We start from the raw sequence: 20,176 nt of genomic DNA, 5'->3' as shown, positions 1-20,176 counted from the left end.
TTCTCCGGGCAGCCTGTGTTCGAAAGCAGCAGCAGTATGGAGGACATTATACAGCAGTACTGAGAAGTATAGCTGTGAATCCAGTACTGGGGATAGATAAAACACTTACTAGAAAGAAGCAGCACTAGCTTATATATATATATATATATATATATATATATATATATATATATATATATATATATATATATATATATATATATATATATATATATATATATATATATATATATATATATGTGTGTATGTATGTATATATACGTATATATATGTATTTTATTAGTTTATGCTACTGATTTATGCAAAATATCTCAAAATAACAGTGACCATTCAAGTCAATAAAGTTTAACCGTACAAAATAATGGACTTTATAGACACCAAAGACAGCTATTTTGTGGATTGAACAAAACTAAGAAAAGCAGGCATCCAATTACAAAGAAGGATTACAATTCTTTATTGAAACCATAATGGGGTCTACATTAACGCTTGAATGTAAACCCCACTACTGTCCCCCTTTGGGCTTTATACAATTATATTTTTTATTGGTTTAGAAATAAACTGTTACTTGGCCTTTTCGTACTACTAGAATTGTCAACTGCAGGTGAAATGCTCATGGTAGGGCAAGGAGTACAGCTTCTCTGGATGACTTTGCGTAACAATGTATTCAGTGAGCACAACGGTGCAGCACGGAAAATGAGTGGCTGACTGCAACTTTCTCCAGGGATCAAAGCTGATTACTTTAGTAGCTCAATTATGAAAATGGGTAATCCTGGTGGGACTACCCCTTTAATTATACTGTTCAACAATGGCAGAATGATGATGCATCACACTCTGGATTTTCATAAAAAAAATGTCCTCCTTGTCCCAAGTGGAGCCAAGTTTTCTACAATAACGAACACATTCTTACCTTATCGAGATCACCGTCAAGCACCGCATGTACCAGAGCTACAACAAATTTAAAAAAATACAAGGTTTAATGAAAAAATTTCTAAAATTCACAGCTTCATCATTATAGTCATGTATCCCTAGTCTAGATCTCAATCTATTCTCTCTGGCATATAGCGCCACCCTAGTCCATGTGGTTGTGTCTGGTACTGCATTTATTTGAAATGAACAGCAATACCAGATTCAGCAGTGGCGCTGTCTTTTGGGTGGAAAGGAAGCAAACCCCTTTTTCTTTAATATTATGCAGTTCGAAGTCAGAACCTGGCAGATGCAGGAGAAGGATTATAGGGGACTACGTCCACGACGTGACCTATTTGCAGTCCTATGTAAAACCGACCAAACCCAACTTTTCGGCTTCAGACGACCTCAGCTCTGGCACCTCGGTGTAGACGCACGGGCATTTGTTAGCTCTGTATTCTCGCTGCATTGCAGAGCGAGTAAACAATCCTATGCCAAGATTTCTGCTGCAGTCTCATATACTGGTGGATCCGACTTGAAAGGTATTTATGGCTAGAAGCAATTACATCAAAACAAAACGTAAAGCCGCGAGCCGAACGAGAGCCGCCGCCATTGGATAAATCACGCCGCGCTGCTAAATCATTCATTCAGACCAGGGGGACGGCGAGGGCAAAACTTCCATCGTTACTTTGTGGACCCGTCCCGGACCCCGCAACCGATGGGAACAGAATTTATTCACTTCTCCTACTTTATTTAATTTCCTTTATTTCCTTATTTTGCCCCCCCCGGGAGGGTCCGGAGCACAGAACAGCAGCTTGTGATCTGTGCAGGGGGGAATATAAGTCAGCGCGTTTCTTGGCGCGGCTCCATAAGGTTGGGCGAGTCTTCTGAATAACGATGGGCTCTGCAATGCTGGGGATGAGACCTACGTGTGTGGTGTCCTGCTGCCCCCCTCTGGTAGACCCCGAATCTGCCTCTCCTTGCTGTGGGTCCTTCAGATGCTGAACAAGGGGACTTGAGACTTTAGGGCGATTCGGTGACATTTTTATTTACACCATATGCGATCATGATGTCGGAAAGTCAGAAAAGGTCTGAAGGCAAAACTGTCTGTAATCGGGTGATTTGGTCGGGGACCCTATAAATAGAGGGAAAGGGGTCTGGTCTGGGGTTTGTAAATGGAGGGAGGGGTTATGGTCTGGGACATGTACACAATGGGGAACTGGTGTGGGGTCTGTAAGTAGAGGGGTTTTAGTTTGGTGTCTGTATGCAATGGGGGTTGTGGCCTGGGTTCTGTATACAATGGGGGGGGGTCTGGTCTGGGGTCCGTGTACAGGGAAGGCGTGGTTTGGAGTTTGTTAATAGTGAAGGATGATTTGGGGTCTGTATACAATAGGGATCTGGCTTGGGGGCCTGTAAACAGGAGAGGTACTGTATGGTTTGGGTTCTGTAAATAGGGGGGGTTCCGGTCTTGGGTCTGGTCTGGAGTCTGTATAGAGGAAGGCTTTGGTCTGGGGTCTGAAAATATGGAAGAATAATGTGAGGTCTGTTTATCAATAGGGGTCCGTAAACAGGAGAGGTGTGGTTTGGGTTCTATAAATAGTGGCGTTGCGGTCTGGGGGTCTGTAAATAGGAGGGTTGTGGTCTAGGGTCTGTAAATAGGAGGGTTGTGGTCTGGGGTCTGTAAATAGGAGGGTTGTGGTCTGGGATCTGCAAAAAGGGTTGTGGTCTGAAGTTTGTAAATACAAGGGTTGTGGTCTGGGGTCTGTAAATAGGAGGGTTGTGGTCTGGGGTCTGTAAATAGGAGGGTTTTGGTCTGGGGTCTGTAAATAGGAGGGTTGTGGTCTGGGATCTGCAAAAAGGGTTGTGGTCTGGGGAATGTAAATAGGAGGGTTGTGGTCTGGGGTCTGGAAATAGGAGGGTTGTGGTCTGGGGTCTGTAAATAACAGGGTTCTGGTCGGGGGTCTGTAAATAGGAGGGTTGTAGTCTGGGGTCTGTAAATAGGAGGGTTGTGGTCTGGGGTCTGTAAATAGGAGGGTAGTGGTCTGCGGTCTGAAAAAGGAGGGTTGTGGTCTGGGGAATGCAAATCGGAGGGTTGTGCTCTGGGGTCTGTAAAGAGGAGGGTTGTGGTCTGGGGTCTGGAAATAGGAGGGTTTTGGTCTGGGGTCTGTAGATAGGAGGGTTGTGGTCTGGGGTCTGTAAATAGGAGGGTTGTGGTCTGGGGTCTGAAAAAGGAGGGTTGTGGTCTGGGGAATGTAAATAGGAGGGTTGTGGTCTGGGGTCTGGAAATAGGAGGGTTGTGGTCTGGGGTCTGTAAATAACAGGGTTCTGGTCGGGGGTCTGTAAATAGGAGGGTTGTAGTCTGGGGTCTGTAAATAGGAGGGTTGTGGTCTGGGGTCTGTAAATAGGAGGGTAGTGGTCTGCGGTCTGAAAAAGGAGGGTTGTGGTCTGGGGAATGCAAATCGGAGGGTTGTGCTCTGGGGTCTGTAAAGAGGAGGGTTGTGGTCTGGGGTCTGGAAATAGGAGGGTTTTGGTCTGGGGTCTGGAAATAGGAGGGTTGTGGTCTGGGGTCTGTAAATAGGAGGGTTGTGGTCTGGGGTCTGAAAAAGGAGGGTTGTGGTCTGGGGAATGTAAATAGGAGGGTTGTGGTCTGGGGCCTATAAGGAGGGTTGTGGTCTGGGGTCAGTAAATAGGAGGGCAGTGGTCTGGAAATAGGAGGGTTGTGGTCTGGGGTTTGGAAATAGGAGGGTTGTGGTCTGGGGTCTGGAAATAGGAGGGTTGTGGTCTGGGGTTTGGAAATAGGAGGGTTGTGGTCTGGGGTTTGGAAATAGGAGGGTTGTGGTCTGGGGTCTGGAAATAGGAGGGTTGTGCTCTGGGGTCTGGAAATAGGAGGGTTGTGGTCTGGAGTCTGGATATAAGGGAGGATAATTTGGGGTCTGATTATCAATAGTGGTTCGCAAACATGAGAGGTATGGTTTGGGTTCTGTAAATAGTGGCGTTGCGGCCTGGGGTCTGTAAATAGGAGGGTTGTGGTCAAGGGTCTGTAAATAGGAGGGTTGTGGTCTGGAGTTTGTAAATAAAAGGGTTGTGGTCTGGGGTCTGTAAATAGGAGGGTTGTGGTCTGGGGTCTGTAAATAAGAGGGTTGTGGTCTGGGGTCTGTAAATAGGAGGGTTTTGGTCTGGGGTCTGTAAATAGGAGGGTTGTGGCCTGGGATCTGTAAAAAGGGTTGTGGTCTGGGGAATGTAAATAGGAGGGCTGTGGTCTGGGGTCTGGAAATAGGAGGGTTGTGGTCTGGGGTCTGTAAATAACAGGGTTCTGGTCGGGGGTCTGTAAATAGGAGGGTTGTGGTCTGTTGTCTGTAAATAGGAGGGTTGTGGTCTGGGGGTCTGTAAATAGGAGGGTTGAGGTCTGGGGTCTGAAAAAGGAGTGTTGTGGTCTGGGGTCTGAAAAAGGAGGGTTGTGGTCTGGGGAATGTAAATCAGAGGGTTGTGCTGTGGGGTCTGTAAAGAGGAGGGTTGTGGTCTGGGGTCTGTAAATAGGAGGGTTGTGGTTTGAGGTTTGGAAATAGGAGGGTTGTGGTCTGGTGTTTGGAAATGGGAGGGTTGTGGTCTGGGGTCTGTAAATACAAGGGTTGTGGTCTGGGGTCTGTAAATAGGAGGGTTGTGGTCTGGGGTCTGTAAATAGGAGGGTTGTGGTCTGGGGTCTGAAAAAGGAGGGTTGTGGTCTGGGGAATGTAAATAGGAGGGTTGTGGTCTGGGGTCTGTAAAGAGGAGGGTTGTGGTCTGGGGTCAGTAAATGGAGGGCAGTGGTCTGGAAATAGGACGGTTGTGGTCTGGGGTCTGTAAAAAGGAGGGTTGTGGTCTGAAGATAGGTGAGGGCTCTCGTCTGAGGACAAGAACAAGGATGGTCTGTATACAGTTGGGGGGTCTGTAAACGGGAAATGTGTCATCAGGGGTCTGTATACAGGAACAATTCGCTTGCGGGGGTCTATATATACAGTGAGGAACTGGTCTGGAGTCTGTATATGTAAGGGGGAGTCTAATCAGGGGTCTGTTTTCTTTAAGGGGTCTGGTCTGAGATCTGTTTTCATTTAGGGGGTGGGTTGGAGGCTACGTGTAGGGTTTGGGCCCAAGGCCAAAAATTTTACACATCCTTAATTTTTTATTCCCTATTCACAAAGCCCCTTCTGAAACAGAGTTTCCTCTTAACGGACACAGAGAAGCTCTTCTTACTTTAGACATCCCCTCTCTCTTGTCTCTGACCCTCTGTATACACTGTATATGTCCTGTCAGGGAGTGGTCTACAGCTGTACTCCTGTGTATGCAGTGAGCTCCCCCTAGTGGTGGCCGCACACAGCCAGGATTGTGACCTTAAGAGTAGGTCATGGTGTCCTCGCCTCTAAACCTGCACCTGGGGTCTCAGGATGAAATCTGTCCCACCCACAACCCGCAAGTGTTTAGGCTTTTTCTCATAGGAATTGTATCTCACCTTGTTCTTCCGCTGACACCGGGGATCTAGAGCAAAAAAACAAAGAGAATTAACCATCTTTCTAGTTAAAAAATATAAATATTTAGAAAGTTCTAATTAAAATGTTCCCATTAACAGAAATCCGGAAGAGCCCGACGTATATACGTGGATCAACAAGGAGTAAATGGTGACGTAGACAATGGATAGATGTGATTAAAAAAAAAGCTGTGTAACCATGGTAACAGACTACAAATAAACAGAGCGTAGTCTGATCCCTCTATGTAGCCAGAAAAATCCCACCGAACTCTCATCCAGCTCCATCCAATTCCCGGAGATAATGAAGGGAAACGAGATGCTAATTAGTTGTTAATGACCTGATGATACAACCTGGACTCCAAGCAAGAGCTCATAAATCAGAGCAACGAGCTCATCCATCATGAGGAGGACGGCTGGGGGTTGTAGTCCCTGGAAACAGGCTGTCAGATATTCCAAATAATCTTCTGTCTAATAGATCAATCTGTGAACATGAGGCCTGAGATCACACCGACTCCTATGGTTAATACAGGATGTAACTAACACAGTGACTGCACCAGCAGAATAGTGAGTGCAGCTCTGGAGTATAATACAGGATGTAACTCAGGATCAGTAATGTAATGTATGTACACAGTGACTGCACCAGCAGAATAGTGAGTGCAGCTCTGGAGTATAATACAGGATGTAACTCAGGATCAGTAATGTAATGTATGTACACAGTGACTGCACCAGCAGAATAGTGAGTGCAGCTCTGGAGTATAATACAGGATGTAACTCAGGATCAGTAATGTAATGTATGTACACAGTGACTGCACCAGCAGAATAGTGACCGCAGCTCTGGAGTATAATACAGGATGTAACTCAGGATCAGCACAGGATCAGTAATGTAATGTATGTACACAGTGACTCCACCAGCAGAATAGTGAGTGCAGCTCTGGAGTATAATACAGGATGTAACTCAGGATCAGTAATGTAATGTATGTACACAGTGACTGCACCAGCAGAATAGTGAACGCAGCTCTGGAGTATAATACAGGATGTAACTCAGGATCAGTAATGTAATGTATATACACAGTGACTGCACCAGCAGAATAGTGAGTGCAGCTCTGGAGTATAATACAGGATGTAACTCAGGATCAGCACAGGATCAGTAATGTAATGTATGTACACAGTGACTCCACCAGCAGAATAGTGAGTGCAGCTCTGGAGTATAATACAGGATGTAACTCAGGATCAGTAATGTAATGTATGTACACAGTGACTGCACCAGCAGAATAGTGAACGCAGCTCTGGAGTATAATACAGGATGTAACTCAGGATCAGTAATGTAATGTATGTACACAGTGACTGCACCAGCAGAATAGTGAGTGCAGCTCTGGAGTATAATACAAGATGTAACTCAGGATCAGTAATGTAATGTATGTACACAGTGACTGCACCAGCAGAATAGTGAGTGCAGCTCTGGAGTATAATACAAGATGTAACTCAGGATCAGTAATGTAATGTATGTACACAGTGACTGCACCAGCAGAATAGTGACCGCAGCTCTGGAGTATAATAGAGGATGTAACTCAGGATCAGTAATGTAATGTATATACACAGTGACTGCACCAGCAGAATAGTGAGTGCAGCTCTGGAGTATAATACAGGATGTAACTCAGGATCAGCACAGGATCAGTAATGTAATGTATGTACACAGTGACTCCACCAGCAGAATAGTGAGTGCAGCTCTGGAGTATAATACAAGATGTAACTCAGGATCAGTAATGTAATGTATGTACACAGTGACTGCACCAGCAGAATAGTGACCGCAGCTCTGGAGTATAATACAGGATGTAACTCAGGATCAGTAATGTAATGTATGTACACAGTGACTGCACCAGCAGAATAGTGACCGCAGCTCTGGAGTATAATAGAGGATGTAACTCAGGATCAGTAATGTAATGTATATACACAGTGACTGCACCAGCAGAATAGTGAGTGCAGCTCTGGAGTATAATACAGGATGTAACTCAGGATCAGCACAGGATCAGTAATGTAATGTATGTACACAGTGACTCCACCAGCAGAATAGTGAGTGCAGCTCTGGAGTATAATACAGGATGTAACTCAGGATCAGTAATGTAATGTATGTACACAGTGACTGCACCAGCAGAATAGTGACCGCAGCTCTGGAGTATAATACAGGATGTAACTCAGGATCAGTAATGTAATGTATGTACACAGTGACTGCACCAGCAGAATAGTGAGTGCAGCTCTGGAGTATAATACAGGATGTAACTCAGGATCAGTAATGTAATGTATGTACACAGTGACTGCACCAGCAGAATAGTGAGTGCAGCTCTGGAGTATAATACAGGATGTAACTCAGGATCAGTAATGTAATGTATGTACACAGTGACTGCACCAGCAGAATAGTGAGTGCAGCTCTGGAGTATAATACAGGATGTAACTCAGGATCAGTAATGTATGTACAAAGTGACTGCACCAGCAGAATAGTGAGTGCAGCTCTGGAGTATAATACAGGAGGTAACTCAGGATCAGTAATGTAATGTATGTACACAGTGACTGAACCAGCAGAATAGTGAGTGCAGCTCTGGAGTATAATACAGGATGTAACTCAGGATCAGTAATGTAATGTATGTACACAGTGACTGCACAAGCAGAATGGTGAGTGCAGCTCTGGAGTATAATACAGGATGTAACTCAGGATCAGTAATGTAATGTATGTACACAGTGACTGCACCAACAGAATAGTGAGGGCAGCTCTGGAGTATAATACAGGATGTAACTCAGGATCAGTAATGTAATGTATGTACACAGTGACTGCATCAACAGAATAGTGAGTGCAGCTCTGGAGTATAATACAGGATGTAACTCAGGATCAGTAATGTAATGTATGTACACAGTGACTGCACCAGCAGAATAGTGAGTGCAGCTCTGGAGTATAATACAGGATGTAACTCAGGATCAGTAATGTATGTACAAAGTGACTGCACCAGCAGAATAGTGAGTGCAGCTCTGGAGTATAATACAGGATGTAACTCAGGATCAGTAATGTAATGTATGTGCACAGTGACTGCACCAGCAGAATAGTGAGTACAGCTCTGGAGTATAATACAGGAGGTAACTCAGGATCAGTAATGTAATGTATGTACACAGTGACTGCACCAGCAGAATAGTGACCGCAGCTCTGGAGTATAATACAGGATATAACTCAGGATCAGTAATGCAATGTATGTACACAGTGACTGCACCAGCAGAATAGTGACCGCAGCTCTGGAGTATAATACAGGATGTAACTCAGGATCAGTAATGTAATGTATATACACAGTGACTGCACCAGCAGAATAGTGAGTGCAGCTCTGGAGTATAATACAGGATGTAACTCAGGATCAGCACAGGATCAGTAATGTAATGTATGTACACAGTGACTCCACCAGCAGAATAGTGAGTGCAGCTCTGGAGTATAATACAGGATGTAACTCAGGATCAGTAATGTAATGTATGTACACAGTGACTGCACCAGCAGAATAGTGAACGCAGCTCTGGAGTATAATACAGGATGTAACTCAGGATCAGTAATGTAATGTATGTACACAGTGACTGCACCAGCAGAATAGTGAGTGCAGCTCTGGAGTATAATACAGGATGTAACTCAGGATCAGTAATGTATGTACACAGTGACTGCACCAGCAGAATAGTGAGTGCAGCTCTGGAGTATAATACAGGATGTAACTCAGGATCAGTAATGTAATGTATGTACACAGTGACTGCACAAGCAGAATGGTGAGTGCAGCTCTGGAGTATAATACAGGATGTAACTCAGGATCAGTAATGTAATGTATGTACACAGTGACTGCACCAACAGAATAGTGAGGGCAGCTCTGGAGTATAATACAGGATGTAACTCAGGATCAGTAATGTAATGTATGTACACAGTGACTGCATCAACAGAATAGTGAGGGCAGCTCTGGAGTATAATACAGGATGTAACTCAGGATCAGTAATGTAATGTATGTACACAGTGACTGCACCAGCAGAATAGTGAGTGCAGCTCTGGAGTATAATACAGGATGTAACTCAGGATCAGTAATGTATGTACAAAGTGACTGCACCAGCAGAATAGTGAGTGCAGCTCTGGAGTATAATACAGGATGTAACTCAGGATCAGTAATGTAATGTATGTGCACAGTGACTGCACCAGCAGAATAGTGAGTACAGCTCTGGAGTATAATACAGGAGGTAACTCAGGATCAGTAATGTAATGTATGTACACAGTGACTGCACAAGCAGAATAGTGACCGCAGCTCTGGAGTATAATACAGGATATAACTCAGGATCAGTAATGCAATGTATGTACACAGTGACTGCACCAGCAGAATAGTGACCGCAGCTCTGGAGTATAATACAGGATGTAACTCAGGATCAGTAATGTAATGTATATACACAGTGACTGCACCAGCAGAATAGTGAGTGCAGCTCTGGAGTATAATACAGGATGTAACTCAGGATCAGCACAGGATCAGTAATGTAATGTATGTACACAGTGACTCCACCAGCAGAATAGTGAGTGCAGCTCTGGAGTATAATACAGGATGTAACTCAGGATCAGTAATGTAATGTATGTACACAGTGACTGCACCAGTAGAATAGTGAACGCAGCTCTGGAGTATAATACAGGATGTAACTCAGGATCAGTAATGTAATGTATGTACACAGTGACTGCACCAGCAGAATAGTGAGTGCAGCTCTGGAGTATAATACAGGATGTAACTCAGGATCAGTAATGTAATGTATGTACACAGTGACTGCACCAGCAGAACAGTGAGTGCAGCTCTGGAGTATAATACAGGATGTAACTCAGGATCAGCACAGGATCAGTAATGTAATGTATGTACACAGTGACTCCACCAGCAGAATAGTGAGTGCAGCTCTGGAGTATAATACAGGATGTAACTCAGGATCAGTAATGTAATGTATGTACACAGTGACTGCACCAGCAGAATAGTGAACGCAGCTCTGGAGTATAATACAGGATGTAACTCAGGATCACTAATGTAATGTATGTACACAGTGACTGCACCAGCAGAATAGTGAGTGCAGCTCTGGATTATAATACAGGATGTAACTCAGGATCAGTAATGTATGTACAAAGTGACTGCACCAGCAGAATAGTGAGTGCAGCTCTGGAGTATAATACAGGAGGTAACTCAGGATCAGTAATGTAATGTATGTACACAGTGACTGCACCAGCAGAATAGTGAGTGCAGCTCTGGAGTATAATACAGGATGTAACTCAGGATCAGTAATGTAATGTATGTACACAGTGACTGCACAAGCAGAATAGTGAGTGCAGCTCTGGAGTATAATACAGGATGTAACTCAGGATCAGTAATGTAATGAATGTACACAGTGACTGCACAAGCAGAATGGTGAGTGCAGCTCTGGAGTATAATACAGGATGTAACTCAGGATCAGTAATGTAATGTATGTACACAGTGACTGCACCAACAGAATAGTGAGGGCAGCTCTGGAGTATAATACAGGATGTAACTCAGGATCAGTAATGTAATGTATGTACACAGTGACTGCATCAACAGAATAGTGAGGGCAGCTCTGGAGTATAATACAGGATGTAACTCAGGATCAGTAATGTAATGTATGTACACAGTGACTGCACCAGCAGAATAGTGAGTGCAGCTCTGGAGTATAATACAGGATGTAACTCAGGATCAGTAATGTATGTACAAAGTGACTGCACCAGCAGAATAGTGAGTGCAGCTCTGGAGTATAATACAGGATGTAACTCAGGATCAGTAATGTAATGTATGTGCACAGTGACTGCACCAGCAGAATAGTGAGTACAGCTCTGGAGTATAATACAGGAGGTAACTCAGGATCAGTAATGTAATGTATGTACACAGTGACTGCACCAGCAGAATAGTGAGCGCAGCTCTGGAGTATAATACAGGATGTAACTCAGGATCAGTAATGTAATGTATGTACACAGTGACTGCACCAGCAGAATAGTGAGTGCAGCTCTGGAGTATAATACAGGATGTAACTCAGGATCAGTAATGTAATGTATGTACACAGTGACTGCACCAGCAGAATAGTGACCGCAGCTCTGGAGTATAATACAGGATATAACTCAGGATCAGTAATGCAATGTATGTACACAGTGACTGCACCAGCAGAATAGTGACCGCAGCTCTGGAGTATAATACAGGATGTAACTCAGGATCAGTAATGTAATGTATATACACAGTGACTGCACCAGCAGAATAGTGAGTGCAGCTCTGGAGTATAATACAGGATGTAACTCAGGATCAGCACAGGATCAGTAATGTAATGTATGTACACAGTGACTCCACCAGCAGAATAGTGAGTGCAGCTCTGGAGTATAATACAGGATGTAACTCAGGATCAGTAATGTAATGTATGTACACAGTGACTGCACCAGCAGAATAGTGAACGCAGCTCTGGAGTATAATACAGGATGTAACTCAGGATCAGTAATGTAATGTATGTACACAGTGACTGCACCAGCAGAATAGTGAGTGCAGCTCTGGAGTATAATACAGGATGTAACTCAGGATCAGTAATGTAATGTATGTACACAGTGACTGCACCAGCAGAACAGTGAGTGCAGCTCTGGAGTATAATACAGGATGTAACTCAGGATCAGCACAGGATCAGTAATGTAATGTATGTACACAGTGACTCCACCAGCAGAATAGTGAGTGCAGCTCTGGAGTATAATACAGGATGTAACTCAGGAACAGTAATGTAATGTATGTACACAGTGACTGCACCAGCAGAATAGTGAACGCAGCTCTGGAGTATAATACAGGATGTAACTCAGGATCAGTAATGTAATGTATATACACAGTGACTGCACCAGCACAATAGTGAGTGCAGCTCTGGAGTATAATACAGGATGTAACTCAGGATCAGCACAGGATCAGTAATGTAATGTATGTACACAGTGACTCCACCAGCAGAATAGTGAGTGCAGCTCTGGAGTATAATACAGGATGTAACTCAGGATCAGTAATGTAATGTATGTACACAGTGACTGCACCAGCAGAATAGTGAACGCAGCTCTGGAGTATAATACAGGATGTAACTCAGGATCAGTAATGTAATGTATGTACACAGTGACTGCACCAGCAGAATAGTGAGTGCAGCTCTGGAGTATAATACAGGATGTAACTCAGGATCAGTAATGTAATGTATGTACACAGTGACTGCACCAGCAGAATAGTGACCGCAGCTCTGGAGTATAATACAGGATATAACTCAGGATCAGTAATGCAATGTATGTACACAGTGACTGCACCAGCAGAATAGTGACCGCAGCTCTGGAGTATAATACAGGATGTAACTCAGGATCAGTAATGTAATGTATATACACAGTGACTGCACCAGCAGAATAGTGAGTGCAGCTCTGGAGTATAATACAGGATGTAACTCAGGATCAGCACAGGATCAGTAATGTAATGTATGTACACAGTGACTCCACCAGCAGAATAGTGAGTGCAGCTCTGGAGTATAATACAGGATGTAACTCAGGATCAGTAATGTAATGTATTTACACAGTGACTGCACAAGCAGAATAGTGAGTGCAGCTCTGGAGTATAATACAGGATGTAACTCAGGATCAGTAATGTAATGTATGTAAAAAGTGACTGCACAAGCAGAATGGTGAGTGCAGCTCTGGAGTATAATACAGGATGTAACTCAGGATCAGTAATGTAATGTATGTACACAGTGACTGCACCAACAGAATAGTGAGGGCAGCTCTGGAGTATAATACAGGATGTAACTCAGGATCAGTAATGTAATGTATGTACACAGTGACTGCATCAACAGAATAGTGAGGGCAGCTCTGGAGTATAATACAGGATGTAACTCAGGATCAGTAATGTAATGTATGTACACAGTGACTGCACCAGCAGAATAGTGAGTGCAGCTCTGGAGTATAATACAGGATGTAACTCAGGATCAGTAATGTATGTACAAAGTGACTGCACCAGCAGAATAGTGAGTGCAGCTCTGGAGTATAATACAGGATGTAACTCAGGATCAGTAATGTAATGTATGTGCACAGTGACTGCACCAGCAGAATAGTGAGTACAGCTCTGGAGTATAATACAGGAGGTAACTCAGGATCAGTAATGTAATGTATGTACACAGTGACTGCACCAGCAGAATAGTGAGCGCAGCTCTGGAGTATAATACAGGATGTAACTCAGGATCAGTAATGTAATGTATGTACACAGTGACTGCACCAGCAGAATAGTGAGTGCAGCTCTGGAGTATAATACAGGATGTAACTCAGGATCAGTAATGTAATGTATGTACACAGTGACTGCACCAGCAGAATAGTGACCGCAGCTCTGGAGTATAATACAGGATATAACTCAGGATCAGTAATGCAATGTATGTACACAGTGACTGCACCAGCAGAATAGTGACCGCAGCTCTGGAGTATAATACAGGATGTAACTCAGGATCAGTAATGTAATGTATATACACAGTGACTGCACCAGCAGAATAGTGAGTGCAGCTCTGGAGTATAATACAGGATGTAACTCAGGATCAGCACAGGATCAGTAATGTAATGTATGTACACAGTGACTCCACCAGCAGAATAGTGAGTGCAGCTCTGGAGTATAATACAGGATGTAACTCAGGATCAGTAATGTAATGTATGTACACAGTGACTGCACCAGCAGAATAGTGAACGCAGCTCTGGAGTATAATACAGGATGTAACTCAGGATCAGTAATGTAATGTATGTACACAGTGACTGCACCAGCAGAATAGTGAGTGCAGCTCTGGAGTATAATACAGGATGTAACTCAGGATCAGTAATGTAATGTATGTACACAGTGACTGCACCAGCAGAACAGTGAGTGCAGCTCTGGAGTATAATACAGGATGTAACTCAGGATCAGCACAGGATCAGTAATGTAATGTATGTACACAGTGACTCCACCAGCAGAATAGTGAGTGCAGCTCTGGAGTATAATACAGGATGTAACTCAGGATCAGTAATGTAATGTATGTACACAGTGACTGCACCAGCAGAATAGTGAACGCAGCTCTGGAGTATAATACAGGATGTAACTCAGGATCAGTAATGTAATGTATGTACACAGTGACTGCACCAGCAGAATAGTGAGTGCAGCTCTGGAGTATAATACAGGATGTAACTCAGGATCAGTAATGTAATGTATGTACACAGTGACTGCACCAGCAGAATAGTGACCGCAGCTCTGGAGTATAATACAGGATATAACTCAGGATCAGTAATGCAATGTATGTACACAGTGACTGCACCAGCAGAATAGTGACCGCAGCTCTGGAGTATAATACAGGATGTAACTCAGGATCAGTAATGTAATGTATATACACAGTGACTGCACCAGCAGAATAGTGAGTGCAGCTCTGGAGTATAATACAGGATGTAACTCAGGATCAGCACAGGATCAGTAATGTAATGTATGTACACAGTGACTCCACCAGCAGAATAGTGAGTGCAGCTCTGGAGTATAATACAGGATGTAACTCAGGATCAGTAATGTAATGTATGTACACAGTGACTGCACCAGCAGAATAGTGAACGCAGCTCTGGAGTATAATACAGGATGTAACTCAGGATCAGTAATGTAATGTATGTACACAGTGACTGCACCTGCAGAATAGTGAGTGCAGCTCTGGAGTATAATACAGGATGTAACTCAGGATCAGTAATGTAATGTATGTACACAGTGACTGCACCAGCAGAATGGTGACCGCAGCTCTGGAGTATAATACAGGATGTAACTCAGGATCAGTAATGTAATGTATGTACACAGTGACTGCACCAGCAGAATAGTGACCGCAGCTCTGGAGTATAATACAGGATGTAACTCAGGATCAGCAATGTAATGTATGTACACAGTGACTGCACCAGCAGAATAGTGAGTGCAGCTCTGGAGTATAATACAGGATGTAACTCAGGATCAGTAATGTAATGTATGTACACAGTGACTGCACCAGCAGAATAGTGAGTGCAGCTCAGGAGTATAATACAGGATGTAACTCAGGATCAGTAATGTAATGTATGTACACAGTGACTGCACCAGCAGAATAGTGAGTGCAGCTCTGGAGTATAATACAGGATGTAACTCAGGATCAGTAATGTATGTACAAAGTGACTGCACCAGCAGAATAGTGAGTGCAGCTCTGGAGTATAATACAGGAGGTAACTCAGGATCAGTAATGTAATGTATGTACACAGTGACTGCACCAGCAGAATAGTGAGTGCAGCTCTGGAGTATAATACAGGATGTAACTCAGGATCAGTAATGTAATGTATGTACACAGTGACTGCACAAGCAGAATAGTGAGTGCAGCTCTGGAGTATAATACAGGATGTAACTCAGGATCAGTAATGTAATGTATGTACACAGTGACTGCACAAGCAGAATGGTGAGTGCAGCTCTGGAGTATAATACAGGATGTAACTCAGGATCAGTAATGTAATGTATGTACACAGTGACTGCACCAACAGAATAGTGAGGGCAGCTCTGGAGTATAATACAGGATGTAACTCTGGATCAGTAATGTAATGTATGTACACAGTGACTGCATCAAAAGAATAGTGAGGGCAGCTCTGGAGTATAATACAGGATGTAACTCAGGATCAGTAATGTAATGTATGTACACAGTGACTGCACCAGCAGAATAGTGAGTGCAGCTCTGGAGTATAATACAGGATGTAACTCAGGATCAGTAATGTATGTACAAAGTGACTGCACCAGCAGAATAGTGAGTGCAGCTCTGGAGTATAATACAGGATGTAACTCAGGATCAGTAATGTAATGTATGTGCACAGTGACTGCACCAGCAGAATAGTGAGTACAGCTCTGGAGCATAATACAGGAGGTAACTCAGGATCAGTAATGTAATGTATGTACACAGTGACTGCACCAGCAGAATAGTGACCGCAGCTCTGGAGTATAATACAGGATATAACTCAGGATCAGTAATGCAATGTATGTACACAGTGACTGCACCAGCAGAATAGTGACCGCAGCTCTGGAGTATAATACAGGATGTAACTCAGGATCAGTAATGTAATGTATATACACAGTGACTGCACCAGCAGAATAGTGAGTGCAGCTCTGGAGTATAATACAGGATGTAACTCAGGATCAGCACAGGATCAGTAATGTAATGTATGTACACAGTGACTCCACCAGCAGAATAGTGAGTGCAGCTCTGGAGTATAATACAGGATGTAACTCAGGATCAGTAATGTAATGTATGTACACAGTGACTGCACCAGCAGAATAGTGAACGCAGCTCTGGAGTATAATACAGGATGTAACTCAGGATCAGTAATGTAATGTATGTACACAGTGACTGCACCTGCAGAATAGTGAGTGCAGCTCTGGAGTATAATACAGGATGTAACTCAGGATCAGTAATGTAATGTATGTACACAGTGACTGCACCAGCAGAATAGTGACCGCAGCTCTGGAGTATAATACAGGATGTAACTCAGGATCAGTAATGTAATGTATGTACACAGTGACTGCACCAGCAGAATAGTGACCGCAGCTCTGGAGTATAATACAGGATGTAACTCAGGATCAGTAATGTAATGTATGTACACAGTGACTGCACCAGCAGAATAGTGAGTGCAGCTCTGGAGTATAATACAGGATGTAACTCAGGATCAGTAATGTAATGTATGTACACAGTGACTGCACCAGCAGAATAGTGAGTGCAGCTCAGGAGTATAATACAGGATGTAACTCAGGATCAGTAATGTAATGTATGTACACAGTGACTGCACCAGCAGAATAGTGAGTGCAGCTCTGGAGTATAATACAGGATGTAACTCAGGATCAGTAATGTAATGTATGTACAAAGTGACTGCACCAGCAGAATAGTGAGTGCAGCTCGGGAGTATAATACAGGAGGTAACTCAGGATCAGTAATGTAATGTATGTACACAGTGACTGCACCAGCAGAATAGTGAGTGCAGCTCTGGAGTATAATACAGGATGTAACTCAGGATCAGTAATGTAATGTATGTACACAGTGACTGCACAAGCAGAATAGTGAGTGCAGCTCTGGAGTATAATACAGGATGTAACTCAGGATCAGTAATGTAATGTATGTACACAGTGACTGCACAAGCAGAATGGTGAGTGCAGCTCTGGAGTATAATACAGGATGTAACTCAGGATCAGTAATGTAATGTATGTACACATTGACTGCACCAACAGAATAGTGAGGGCAGCTCTGGAGTATAATACAGGATGTAACTCAGGATCAGTAATGTAATGTATGTACACAGTGACTGCACCAGCAGAATAGTGAGTGCAGCTCTGGAGTATAATACAGGATGTAACTCAGGATCAGTAATGTAATGTATGTACACAGTGACTGCACCAGCAGAATAGTGAGTACAGCTCTGGAGTATAATACAGGATGTAACTCAGGATCAGTAATGTAATGTATGTACACAGTGACTGCACCAACAGAATAGTGAGGGCAGCTCTGGAGTATAATTCAGGATGTAACTCAGGATCAGTAATGTATGTACACAGTGACTGCACCAACAGAATAGTGAGGGCAGCTCTGGAGTATAATACAGGATGTAACTCAGGATCAGTAATGTAATGTATGTACACAGTGACTGCACCAGCAGAATAGTGAGTGCAGCTCTGGAGTATAATACAGGATGTAACTCAGGATCAGTAATGTAATGTATGTACACAGTGACTGCACCAGCAGAATAGTGAGTACAGCTCTGGAGTATAATACAGGATGTAACTCAGGATCAGTAATGTAATGTATGTACACAGTGACTGCACCAACAGAATAGTGAGGGCAGCTCTGGAGTATAATACAGGATGTAACTCAGGATCAGTAATGTATGTACACAGTGACTGCACCAACAGAATAGTGAGGGCAGCTCTGGAGTATAATACAGGATGTAACTCAGGATCAGTAATGTAATGTATGTACACAGTGACTGCACCAGCAGAATAGTGAGTGCAGCTCTGGAGTATAATACAGGATGTAACTCAGGATCAGTAATGTAATGTATGTACACAGTGACTGCACCAGCAGAATAGTGAGTGCAGCTCTGGAGTATAATACAGGATGTAACTCAGGATCAGTAATGTAATGTATGTACACAGTGACTGCACCAGCAGAATGGTGAGTGCAGCTCTGGAGTATAATACAGGATGTAACTCAGGATCAGTAATGTAATGTATGTGCACAGTGACTGCACCAGCAGAATAGTGAGTGCAGCTCTGGAGTATAATACAGGAGGTAACTCAGGATCAGTAATGTAATGTATGTACACAGTGACTGCACCAGCAGAATAGTGAGTGCAGCTCTGGAGAATAATACAGGATGTAACTCAGGATCAGTAATGTAATGTATGTACACAGTGACTGCACCAGCAGAATAGTGAGTGCAGCTCTGGAGTATAATACAGGATGTAACTCAGGATCAGTAATGTAATGTATGTACAAAGTGACTGCACCAGCAGAATAGTGAGTGCAGCTCTGGAGTATAATACAGGAGGTAACTCAGGATCAGTAATGTAATGTATGTACATAGTGACTGCACCAGCAGAATAGTGAGTGCAGCTCTGGGGTATAATACAGGAGGTAACTCAGGATCAGTAATGTAATGTATGTACATAGTGACTGCACCAGCAGAATAGTGAGTGCTGCTCTGGGGTATAATACAGGATGTAACTCAGGATCAGTAATGTAATGTATGTACACAGTGACTGCACCAGCAGAATAGTGAGTACAGCTCTGGGGTATAATACAGGATGTAACTCAGGATCAGTAATGTAATGTATGTACACAGTGACTGCACCAGCAGAATAGTGAGTGCAGCTCTGGAGTATAATACAGGAGGTAACTCAGGATCAGTAATGTAATGTATGTACACAGTGACTGCACCAGCAGAATAGTGAGTACAGCTCTGGGGTATAATACAGGATGTAACTCAGGATCAGTAATGTAATGTATGTACACAGTGACTGCACCAGCAGAATAGTGAGTGCAGCTCTGGAGTATAATACAGGATGTAACTCAGGATCAGTAATGTAATGTATGTACACAGTGACTGCACCAGCAGAATAGTGAGTGCAGCTCTGGAGTATAATACAGGATGTAACTCAGGATCAGTAATGTAATGTATGTACACAGTGACTGCACCAGCAGAATAGTGAGTGCAGCTCTGGAGTATAATACAGGAGGTAACTCAGGATCAGTAATGTAATGTATGTACACAGTGACTGCACCAGCAGAATAGTGAGTGCAGCTCTGGGGTATAATATAGGATGTAACTCAGGATCAGTAATTTAATGTATGTACACAGTGACTGCACCAGCAGAATAGTGAGTGCAGCTCTGGAGTATAATACAGGATGTAACTCAGGATCAGTAATGTATGTACAAAGTGACTGCACCAGCAGAATAGTGAGTGCAGCTCTGGAGTATAATACAGGAGGTAACTCAGGATCAGTAATGTAATGTATGTACACAGTGACTGCACCAGCAGAATAGTGAGTGCAGCTCTGGAGTATAATACAGGATGTAACTCAGGATCAGTAATGTAATGTATGTACACAGTGACTGCACAAGCAGAATAGTGAGTGCAGCTCTGGAGTATAATACAGGATGTAACTCAGGATCAGTAATGTAATGTATGTACACAGTGACTGCACAAGAAGAAT

The 20,176-nt window shown here is 43.3% G+C and overlaps 1 protein-coding gene across 1 annotated transcript in view; it reads right to left on the bottom strand.

The window, feature by feature from the left end:
• DGKI (diacylglycerol kinase iota) overlaps positions 1 to 20,176 on the bottom strand; it is a 108,696-nt gene that overhangs the window by 36,797 nt on the left and 51,723 nt on the right. The window contains exons 14-15 of the mRNA XM_073650182.1: positions 5,390 to 5,415; positions 908 to 945 (exon numbers count right to left, since the gene is read on the bottom strand). Coding sequence (XP_073506283.1) covers positions 908 to 945; positions 5,390 to 5,415 — 64 coding nt within the window. The remainder of the gene's footprint in view (positions 1 to 907; positions 946 to 5,389; positions 5,416 to 20,176) is intronic.

The sequence above is a fragment of the Phyllobates terribilis genome, unplaced genomic scaffold (genome assembly GCF_046119375.1).
Source record: "Phyllobates terribilis strain yellow unplaced genomic scaffold, ASM4611937v1 Scaffold_10__3_contigs__length_209671492, whole genome shotgun sequence".
Classification (NCBI taxonomy): domain Eukaryota; kingdom Metazoa; phylum Chordata; class Amphibia; order Anura; family Dendrobatidae; genus Phyllobates; species Phyllobates terribilis.
The sequence above is the reverse complement of the archived record's forward strand: the minus strand, read 5'-3'. Positions and strand labels throughout refer to the sequence as shown.